At 42.3% G+C, this 12,267-nt stretch overlaps 1 protein-coding gene across 41 annotated transcripts in view; it reads right to left on the reverse strand.

Annotated features, from left to right (window-relative positions):
• The window catches only part of rtkna (rhotekin a), a 102,909-nt gene that overhangs the window by 31,648 nt on the left and 58,994 nt on the right, over positions 1-12,267 (reverse strand). For 6 of the 41 annotated variants that reach the window (XM_090239283.1, XM_090239305.1, XM_090239301.1 and 3 more), the window contains exon 1: positions 2,482-3,122. The exons of 26 other annotated variants lie outside the window; for them this stretch is intronic. In XM_090239283.1, coding sequence (XP_090095409.1) covers positions 2,482-2,514 — 33 coding nt within the window. In that variant the 5' untranslated portion in view covers positions 2,515-3,122. Of the gene's footprint in view, positions 1-2,481; positions 3,150-12,267 lie in introns of those variants that run through there. 9 more of the 41 variants (XM_090239284.1, XM_090239306.1, XM_090239282.1 and 6 more) reach the window with 4 other exon arrangements.

The following is a 12,267-nucleotide window of genomic DNA, read 5'->3' on the forward strand; positions in this document are numbered from 1 at the left end:
AGATGTTTAAAGTTGGTGAGGGAGATAAAAGTCTCCAACTTCAGCGTAAAGGAGTAAAGTATGCATTTTATGTCTGAATGTGAGGTAAAAAGGGTACACTATTGACTGAGCATGTGGAATGTGTGTGGCTCGGTTCTCACAGATGATAAATTACATTGACCCGATACTGTAGTGGCCGCTCTAACAACGAAAAGCAGTGTCTTCAAAGACGAAGGCCCTCGGTAGGAGGCAAGATAAGGTGGGACCACTCGAGCCAATGAGAGGCCAGATAACGCATGTGAAGAAAAGGCACAAGGGGTTTACACTACTTACCACAGCCAAAGTTTAAAAATCTGTATCTTAAAAATTCATGAAAACAAATATTTAGCTTTTTTTTGCTTAATTTAAGGTTAGACATAAGGTTAGCAGTGTGGTTAAAATCACATTTTGAGAAGAGAAATGGCAGAAATAGGCAAGGTTTATGACTGTGGCTGTGGTAACTAGTGATGACCAGACAACTCCTATATTTGTTTTTTCTTCACAAAGTTGCCAGGATGTCATGTGTCCTAATTACATCAGTACGCTCGTAAGAACCTAATCATTAATCAAATAAGCCACACGTAGCAAATAAGCCATACAAAAACTCCAGGCTTGGTGAGCGAAAAAAATAAAATATGTCACCTGCTGGATCACTGGGCCCAAAATCTCTCACTTCACCTCCTCCTCTCTGGTTCTCACTTCGACAATAACTTCAAGGACACACACACACACACACACACACACACACACACACACACACACACACAGAGAAATGGCCCCTATTAGCTCGTGCCGACTAGAGAATTGGGAGTCCTACAACATCATACCCGTGTCACGGTCCTTAACCCCCAAGACAGGAGTCCTACAACATCATACCTGTGTCACAGTCCTTAACACCCAGGACAGGAGTCCTACAACATCAGACCTGTGTCACAGTCCTAAACCCCCAGGACAGGAGTCCTACAACATCATACCCGTGTCATGGTCCTTAACCCTCAGGACAGGAGTCCTACAACATCATACCTGTGTCACAGTCCTTAACCCCCAGGACAGGAGTCCTACAACATCATACCTGTGTCACAGTCCTAAACCCCCAGGACAGGAGTCCTACAACATCATACCTGTGTCACGGTCCTTAACCCCCAGGACAGGAGCCATGATATTGCGCTGGCCTGGGTGGCCAGAGGCAGTCACAATGACAGATATGTGAAAGACAGAGGAAACATGTCCTGACCTTTACAGCTGAAGCCGAGCAGAGAGCGAGAGAGCGAGAGAGAGAGAGACAGGATGTTACTGCATTCTGCTCCTCTGCAGTGACTATATTGATTGTGGAAAGCAGAGGAATCACATGTACACAGACGGTAGGCCTGTCATTACACTAACGCAAAAAGAGATCTCTACTGAAACTAGCATGATGACCTTTTTACATTTAATGATAAGAGTATGTCTGTCTCTGTGACTAGTAATGACAGCGAATGGAGATGTAGAGAGATTCCTAGAATTAAAATATATAAAAGAGAGACTGGCTGTAGCAGCCTCTGTGTCACAACGCAAGTGACTTTTTTCATATTAGACTACAACGAATCCGTATAGGCAACAAAACATGCACACACACACAACAGGAAGGAGTCATAGACAGTCCTCATAAGAGCGGTCACACACCCTCAAGCCCAAACATTTCTGTCTGCTGCAGCAGTGCTTCAGTGATGCTGGCATGTGCCTGGAGCCCAGCACATAGAACAACACAAGTTGACATTGAGATTGTATATGATAAGACAGGTCCAAATACAGGTGATCTTGTCCTGTATCAAAGTCAGTGTGGTACAAGAGAAATGGACAGAGATTCAGGCCACTGCTATAATACTCTGACAGAAGCACAAGGCATCTACAGCAGCTCTCCACAGTCTGGAAATGTATTGATGACTGAAACGTCATTAAAAAGCACAGTAGCTGCAATGTCCCACTTCTCAGAAGTTGAAAGACAATGTCTCCTAATGTCCCACAGAACATCCCAAACCACACTCCATCTACCCTGTGACCCAACCAGATGAGAGCTATGCCACAGCCAAAGAATGTGTGTGTCTTTGACTAATGTCCATTTGTAGAGAATAATCTAGCATGCCTTCAATGTCACCACAGAGAAGAACTGTTTGTTCATGGTCATGATGGCATACAGTATGTCATGCACTCTCCTTGTCCCCACAGGGTTTCGCCATAAAAATGGCACGACTTTTAACAATGTACTTTCCCTGCTGTACAATGAGCTACTACAAGTGGACTTGTCATATGTATTTATGTCATGACAGACTGTTGTGATGATTTTATGGCAGAAGAACGCACAATTCCTATGTAGCCAAGATCAAATAGTCTCTAAATTAAAGCGTGTCGACATTTCCACTAGAAACACCTATGAAAACATAAATTACCTATTTACTTCGATCAACAAAAAGCCAGCACACTTACCCGCTGATTCTTTGAGTTATTCATGCCGGCCATGATTGAAAGATGTACACTCTTCAAGTCTCCAAACCGGCAAAACGCTTACGCAACAGGCTACACGCAACGTTCCAAACCTCCCTCACACCCAGAAAACAGATTCCTCAAGACATAAATCAATCAATTAACAGAATATCCAAGTATCTTCAGAAAGGTTGTATGCAGCCCACTGCAGTGTGTTGTGTGATCACTATAGTCCGTTCACCAAAACCGGATATCCCTGGCTCGCGCAGGACCAGTGGTGAATGTGGCATTCATCTGCCCAAGCTCATCTCTGCGCTGTCATCAGTAAACTAGCCCCTCCGACTCGCTCTCCAGCACCGGGCGGGTGGCTGAGGAGGCGGGTGTGCACACCCGAGAAAGCAGGCAGGAGCGTGGGCAAGGTTTTAGTATAAGGTTGCGCGTCTGTCAAATCAGTTACTGACTGTGGCTATAGCTGCCCACTATGGAAAATGATATCCAAAATAAATAGAATGCATGTGCGTCCGATTCCACAGTGGTTTTGAAATAGTGACAGATCCCGTATGACTCAAATCGCCTGTGTTAAAGCAAAGGTACGTTGTTTTCTTACAGCGCATGTGTCCACAGCTAGGCTACTGTGCCACAACAGTACTGTAACCCAAATCCCTGCTAAATCTCTTCCTCCTCCCCCTCTTTTCTCTATCCTCGACGAATTTCCATTGCTCAAGCAAATAACGTTTCAAGATTACATCATCGCCAGTTTACCGTGTGGAGACTGTGTGACAGTCGGTGCTTGTGAGGTTCTGAAACGGTCATTGCCTGGACTCTGTTTAAATAAAGGATAATCTGAGGTGTTTGGAAAATATGAAGATGACTATCATCTATCCAAATTTCAATCCGGGACTGTGACAACATTTCGCCTCAGCAATAAGCAAATATAAAATACCAAATAGCAAATGTTTTACATGCAGGGCTGGCTCTAGCCTTTTGGGGGCCCCCAACTTGCATACAAATTTTTCATCTCTTGACGGTGGAGAGAAATGTATGTTTTAAAGTACATTTCTTGCAATTATATAAAATATACACTACCGTTCAAAAGTTTGGGGTCACTACCCGCAAAACACCAATCTCAACATCAACAGTGAAGAGGCGACTCTGGGTTGCTGGCCTTCTAGGCAGAGTTCCTCTGTCCAGTGTCTGTTCTTTTGCCCATCTGAATCTTTTCTTTTCATTGGTCAGTCTGAGCTATGGATTTTATCTTTGCAACTCTACCTAGAAGGCCAGCATCCCGAAGACGCCTCTTCACTGTTGACATTGAGACTGGTGTTTTGTGGGTACTATTTAATGAAGCTGCTAGTTGAAGACTTGTGAGGCGTCTGTTTCTCAAACTAGACACTAATGTACTTGTCCTCTTGCTCAGTTGTGCACTGGGGCATCCCACTCCCCTGTGAAGGTAGTAGTACACAGCGTCTTCAGTTTCTTGGTAATTTCTCACATGGAATAGCCTTCATTTCTCAGAACAAGAATAGACTGACGAGTTTCAGAAGAAAGTTATTTGTTTCTGGCCATTTTGAGCCTGTAATCGAACCCACAAATGCTGACGCTCCAGAGACTTAACTAGTCTAAAGAAGGCCAGTTTTATTGCTTCTTTAATCAGGACAACAGTTTTCAGCTGTGCTAACATAATTACAAAAGGGTTTTCTAATGATCAATTAGCCTTTTAAAATGATAAACTTGGATTAGCTAACACAACGTGCCATTGGAACACAGGAGTGATGGTTGCTGATAATGGGCCTCTGCACACCTACGTAGATATTCCATTAAAAAAATCAGCCGATTCCAGCTACAATAGTCATGTACAACATTAACAATGTCTACACTCTATTTCTGATCAATTTGATGTTATTTTAATGGACAGAAAATGTGCTTTTCTTTCAAAAACAAGGACATTTTTAAGTGGCCCCAAACTTTTGAATGGTAGTGTATATTTGACCATTTCATAAATGGTAAAATTGCGTGTGATATGATTTTGGAACCCTGCTCCCTCCGTCGCCCCAAGATGAATGGTTTTGACCACGATCCACTGCTTTGATTGGTGCAGCTAGAAATCATTAGTGTATATCTTATAATGAAAATAAAGAAAATTCCACGAAGTTGTTTATTATCTATTTTGTGCTGTTACATTGGTATTGGTGTTTTGTTTCACGCCCCATGTGCTCAGGGTGTCGTTACATATCATTAGCGGCGGGCATCATGAGCAACGTTATTGTAGCCTATCATTTCCCTTCCCCTAGCTGTGAGAACCATGGCATGAGCACTGGCTGACTTGGCATTGCTGTCACGCAGCTAAATGGCCTGCCAGCAGTCTACCAAAGGTTGCACCGTGTCCATTACAATGTATAAAAGAGCATCTCTAGTCCAGACAGTTAAGTTATCCATATTACCGGAGCTTCATCCTATTCTTTGTAAGGCATATTCGCGGTCGCAATTTATGGAACATTCCAAAACTTGAGATAACAATAAATGCCCAAGTCAAAAGTTACTGGTTTCCTCTATTAATCCGTGGCAAAGTTTTTCCTAAATGCGTATTACAAATCCAGCTGCAGAACCACCGGCCTAGCCTAGCCACCTGGCTAATCTTTTGAATATGGTATAACAACAACAGATAACATTACCTAGCTATGTAGAAAAGGCTAGCATGCTAGAAAGCTACACTGAAAGGTGTCAGTACCCTACTTGTTATTTCTCCAACTCGTTCCAACCCCCCAATTCATGAATATGCATTAGCAGCCTGCGTCATTCTTCGCAGGTGGAACCTAAACAGGAATTACTTCAAAATATAAGACAGGAATTACTTCAAAATAGGGGCAGCATTGCCCTCTGGTGGGGGCCTTTAAAGCTAAATTCCTACAATTCTACACATTTTGCCAATACTTATGCCATGTTAATATGATATCTAAGTGAAAATAACTAACTAAATCAAAAAAGGGGGGGGCCCCTGGAGGTCAAGGCCCCTGGGCACGTGCCCTGCATGCCCGGTCGGTATTCAGCCATGATTACTACAAGTTTGATCGCTGGCTGAACTAACTACAAATCTAAAAATTGACATGACTAATTATCAGCTAATTGAGTGAATGACAAGAGAAAAACTGCTGATGCACAACCAAATTTTCGAAATTGCACCTGGTGTATTTTACACAAGAGTGTGCAAAGCTGTCATCAAGGTACGTGGCTACGTTAAAGAATCTAAAATATATTTAGATTTGTTTCACACTTTTTTGGTTACTACATGAATCCATATGTGTTATTTCATAGTTTTGATGTCTTCACCATTATTCTACAATGTAGAAAATAATAAAAAAATTATGAAAAAAAACTCTTGAATGAGTAGGCGTGTCCAAACTTTTGAACTGATATATTATAATATTTGTCAAATAAATCAGTATATTTATCCCAAGCCTACTCTATAAGCAAAACATTAGCCGTTCCTTGTTCCCTGGCCGTGGCTAAATTGCAAAGCCTTGTGGGTGCGCTGGGAAGTTGGTGTGCGCTGATGCGTATCGTGCTGTCAGCTGGTGATGGATGAAAGCGTTTTGCAGCCTGGGTGATGGAAAGGAGAGTGGAGGAAACGGATGGCCTACAGAATTAACTGAGAACAAACGGGCTTCAAATACACTGACTGCATGCTCTGCCAAATACAAGTTCTTAGCGTTCAACTAGCAATGTTTCTGAAAGCATAAATCAGATTGTTAATACTTTATAGGCACTATAGGTATAATGTGTGATAACTTATGAGCATACATTAAATGGCTTATACAGTAAAAGTCTATAGTATGAGATGCATGGCATGCTAATGACATGTCTTGGAATTCATTTTTAGTGGTTAGAGCGTTGGGCCAGTAACCGAAAGGTTGCTGGATCAAATCCCCGAGCTGACGAGGTAAAAATCTGTTATTCTGTCCCTGAGCAAGGCAGTTAACGCACAGTTCCCTGGGAGCCTAAGACGTGGATGTCAATGCAGCCCCCCGCACCTCTCTGATTCAGAGGGGTTGAGTTAAATGCGTTAGACACATTTCAGTTGAAGGCATTCAGTTGTACAACTGACTAGTTATCCCCCTTTGCCATTGTAGCCTCCCTACGGTGCCTTCAGAAAGTATTCACAACCCTTTACTTTTTCCACATTTTGTTGCGTTACAGTCTGAGTTTAAAATTGATTACATTTAGATTTTGTGTAACTGATTTACACACAATACCCCATATTGTCAAAGTGGATTTTTTTTTTGTAGATTTTTTTTTTTTAATTAATAAAAACATTTAAAGCTGAAATGCCTTGATCCGATAATTATTCAACCCCTTTGTTATGGCAAGCCTAAATAAGTTCAAGTGTAACAAATTGCATAATAAGTTGCATGGATTCATTCCGTGTTCAATAATGGTGAACATGTACCACACACACACAATTATCTGTAAGGTCTCTCAATTGAGTAGTGAATTTCAAACACCTTTCAACCACAAAGACCAGGGATGTTTTTCAATGCCTTGCAAAGAAGGGCACCGATTGGTAAATGTGTACAAATAAATATCCCTTTGAACATGGTGAAGTCATTAATTAGGCTTTGGATGGTGTATCAATACACCCAGTCTCTACAAAGATACAAACATCCTTAACTTTTTGTCTTGAATACAAATGTTTGGGGCAAAAACAACACAACACATCACTGAGTAGCACTTTATATTTTAAGCATGGTGGTGGCTGTATCATGTTATGGGTATGATTGCCATTGGTAAGTACTAGAGAGTTGCTTCCCAAGACGACATTGAATGTTCCCGTGTGGCCTAGTTACAGTTTTGACATAGAATCGTCTTGAAAATCTATGGCAAGGCTTGAACATGGCTGTCTAGCGATGATCAACAATCAACTTGAAAGACCTTGAATTTTTTTTAAAGAATTATGGGAAAATATTATACAATCCAGGTGTGCAAATAGCCTAGTAATACAGCACTTTTTATATTTTCATAATTAATAGGCTGACACATTACCTTTAGCTACAGAATATCTCACCACCATGAGTTTTCATCTCCACCCCTCTCTCCTTCATTCCATTCTCCAGTGTGCAGAGAGAGGGACTGTCAGTTTAATTTAAAATGTTTCATTGTGAAAACATGCTACTGTCGATGTTCCCGAAGAGATGTAACTTGTTTTCCTAAATTAAGCACTGGGTTGGAGAGAAACAGGGTTGGAGAGCCCATGGCATAAAGCGTTTGGGTAGAATATTACCGGTTATACAGTGAAATAACCGTAGTAGCCTACCGACATGAGTGAAAAACGAACCCTTGGGAAAGTGGCCTCCATTTGCTATTCGGGTGCATACAGATTACGTCTTTTCCCACCGCCGCTGTTCTTGTCCAATAACGGGCCATTCGAAATGAATTTCACATATTAGTAAAGACAAGATTCAATTGAGACTAGTCTGATGGCTGAAAATATGCTCACTTGATGAGAGAACAGTGTGTGCAGCCTGAGGCAAGGAACAGAGTGCAAGCTTTTTCTGCTTCTTTCTCAAATCATCAATAGCCTATAGTCACATCATTTAGCCAATATACCGTACTCTATGTTTTGATTTCTAAGACATTCTAAGGGTTGTATTATTCACAACTAAAGTTGCCAAATAACTCTAAATCTAACATATAGGACCTGTTTCAAATGATCACTTTCACGCTCAACATAGCCACTTCATATGTGCACTCTTGCTGCAGAATGGGAAACATATCCTTACTATTTTATTCAGCTAAGTTCAATTATATTCTTCTTACCAAAAAATCTAATAATAGCATGCGATTTATAAGCATATCTTGACCCCTATATGAACAAGTCTACAGAGTATGGCACGGCGCATATCCAGATTACAGTAGGCCAACTCATGTTATTTTCTTCTGAAATACATTATCTTTATATCATAATGTTTCTTTAGACCTGACTAAAGTAAATCATGGATGTATTGTGATGGTGTATATTCAATTGATTTATTATACTTTAAATCTTCCAAAGGCTCGCATCAGCGGCTTGTATGTGTGGAGGCCTGGAGAAGCTATACGTGTTCATGTTAATTAATGGCCAATTACCGTGAGACCGGCAGTCTTTTGCATGACAATAACGCGCTGATAAAATTTCACGACCGCCACAGCCCTAGATGTGGTCGAGTAAAGAAGTGGAATGGAAAACAGATGAAGATCTGGTAAGATATAAGAAATGAGGTTTGGAGGGAGGAGGAGTGGGCCCGTTTGGCATGACTACACTCAAATACAGTACAGTCACGCACTACCCATCTCTACATCTATAACAGAGATCTTCACCTCCGGCTAAAGACTGTGGAGGAGGCAGTCTCGCGACGGTTTGTCATGGTAACCGCTTCACTGTGAGTACTGTTATGACTACCACACTGTTAAGAGCCAGGGGCAGTGTGGTCAAGCAGCCATCAACATCATCTGCTGTAGGACCATCATCTGATTAACACCATCTGATCAACATCATCTGCTGTAGGACCATCATCTGATTAACACCATCTGATCAACATCATCTGCTGTAGGACCATCATCTGATTAACACCATCTGATCAACATCATCTGCTGTAGGACCATCATCTGATTAACACCATCTGATCAACATCATCTGCTGTAGGACCATCATCTGATTAACACCATCTGATCAACATCATCTGCTGTAGGACCATCATCTGATCAACATCATCTGATCAACATCATCTGACCAACATCATCTGATCAACATCATCTGATCAACATCATCTGCTGTAGGACCATCATCTGATTAACACCATCTGATCAACATCATCTGCTGTAGGACCATCATCAGATCAACATCATCTGATCAACATCATCTGCTGTAGGACCATCATCTGATTAACACCATCTGATCAACATCATCTGCTGTAGGACCATCATCTGATTAACACCATATGATCAACATCATCTGCTGTAGGACCATCATCTGATCAACATCATCTGATCAACATCATCTGACCAACATCATCTGATCAACATCATCTGATCAACATCATCTGCTGTAGGACCATCATCTGATCAACATCATCTGATCAACATCATCTGCTGTAGGACCATCATCTGATTAACACCATCTGATCAACATCATCTGCTGTAGGACCATCATCTGATTAACACCATCTGATCAACATCATCTGCTGTAGGACCATCATCTGATCAACATCATCTGATCAACATCATCTGACCAACATCATCTGATCAACATCATCTGATCAACATCATCTGCTGTAGGACCATCATCTGATCAACATCATCTGATCAACATCATCTGATCAACATCATCTGCTGTAGGACCATCATCTGATTAACACCATCTGATCAACATCATCTGCTGTAGGACCATCATCTGATTAACACCATCTGATCAACATCATCTGCTGTAGGACCATCATCTGATCAACAACATCTGCTGTAGGACCATCATCTGATCAACAACATCTGCAGATCTTTTTCCTTTCAATTAAGACCTAGACAACCAGGTGGTAATTAGTCCTTACTAATTAGTGACCTTAATTCATTCATCAAGTGCCAGGGAGGAGAGAGAACCTGCAGACACTCGGCACCTCCGTGGAATGATTTTGACACGTGGTTTAGATGGATTCTCTACATTCTCACAGCAACAGGCATTACAAGACAGCCGTGGTCAACAACAGTGGGGTCAAGGGGCTTAAGTTCAGCCTAAGTGTCCCTGACACAAACATTATCTACGAACATGACCGGTGTTCTGACACACTGACCAATGACACCTTGTCTGAGGGGGGCGTGGCTGAGCAGGGGTTAACAATGGGTCTCTGGGACAGACAAGTGGCCAGCCGATGAGGAGTGAGCTGTGTGCTTCCAAGGGCCAATGAAAAGGCCTGCACCACTACAGTAAACTAGCTTAGCCTTTACATCTCCCAGTCAAGATTAGACACCACCCTGCTGGAGGAAGAGTGTGGCATTCTGCTTCTTCACTGGGAAAGGCTATTGTGCAGAGAGAGAGAAAGAAAAAGTGAGGAAGGAGAGAGAGACAGAGAGGGCAAGAGCAAGGGGAGAGAAAGAGAGCAAACATGTGCAGGAGAAAAGAACTCCACAACATAACAGGCAGACAGCCTTATGGGAAGCCATCCCAGAGTCAAAGTCAGCCAACTTAAAAAAGGGCACTGTTTCAACACCCCAGACCCCCACTCCGTCTGTGACCCTGTACTAGTGACCCCTAATCGAGAGCTTGTGGGTAGGGGGGTTGCATAACATCACCCTGTCTGAGGGTTTGTTCCGCTGACGAAATCTTCCGGAGGCAGAGGGGAGAACAGGCTGTCCGGGCAGCCCATTCCAGTTAAATAATGCCCAGCCAGCCCAGTCAAGCCCAGCCAGCCCACCTCAGTCCAGACCAGAGAGACTGACCCAGTCCCAGCTCCCACAGTCCTCTCTGGGGATTTACACCTAAAGTAAAAGGTATCCACACAGCCATCTACAGTTGAATTCGGAAGTTTACGTACACTTAGGTTGGAGTCATTAAAACTTGTTTTTCAACCACTCCACAAATTTCTTGTTAACCTACTATAGTTTTGGAAAGTCGGTTAGGACATCTACTTTGTGCACGACACAAGTAATTTTTCCAACAATTGTTTACAGACAAATTATTTCACTGTATCACAATTCCAGTGGGTCAGAAGTTTACATACACGAAGTTGACTGTGCCTTTAAACAGACTGGAAAAATCCAGAAATTATGTCATAGCTTTAGAAACTTCTGATAGGCTGACATAATTTGAGTCAATTGGAGGTGTATCTGTGGATGTATTTTAAGGCCTACCTTCAAACTCAGTGCCTCTTTGCTTGACATCATGGGAAAATCAAAAGAAATCAGCCAAGACCTAAAAAAAAAATCATAGACCTCCACAAGTCTGGTTCATCCTTGGGAGCAATTTCCAAACGCCTGAAGGTACCATGTTCATCTGTACAAACAATAGTACGCAAATATAAACACCATGGGACCACGCAGCCGCCATACCGCTCAGGAAGGAGACGCGTTCTGTCTCCTAGAGATGAACGTACTTTGGTGCGAAAAGTGCAAATCAATCCCATAACAATAGCAAAGGACCTAGTGAAGATGCTCGAGGAAACATGTACAAAAGTATCTATATCCACAGTAAAACGAGTCCTATATCGACATAACCTGAAAGGCCACTCAGCAAGGAAGAAGCCACTGCTTCAAACCCGCCATAAAAAAGCCAGACTATGGTTTGCAACTGCACATGGGAACAAAGATCATACTTTTTGGAGAAATGTCCTCTGGTCTGATGAAAGAAAATTAGAACTGGTTTGGCCATAATTGCCATCGCTATGTTTGGAGAAAAAAGGGGGAGGCTTGCAAGCCGAAGAACACCATCCCAACCGTGAAGCACGGGGGTGGCAGCATCATGTTGTGGGGGTTCTTTGCTGCAGGACGGACTGGTGCACTTCACAAAATAGATGGCTGCATGAGGAAGGGAAAGTATGTGGATATATTGAAGCAACATCTCAAGACATCAGTTAAAGCTTGATCGCAAATGCGCCTTCCAAATGGACAAGCATACTTCCAAAGTTGTGGCAAAATGGTTAAAGGACAACAAAGTCAAGGTATTGGAGTGGCCATCATAAAGCGGTGACCTCAATTCTATAGAAATGTTGTGGGCAGAACTGAAAAAGCATGTGCGAGCAAGGAGGCCCACAAACCTGACTCAGTTACACC

This window comes from Oncorhynchus mykiss, chromosome 6, assembly GCF_057628025.1.
Source record: "Oncorhynchus mykiss isolate SJ-2025 chromosome 6, ASM5762802v1, whole genome shotgun sequence".
Classification (NCBI taxonomy): Eukaryota; Metazoa; Chordata; class Actinopteri; order Salmoniformes; family Salmonidae; genus Oncorhynchus; species Oncorhynchus mykiss.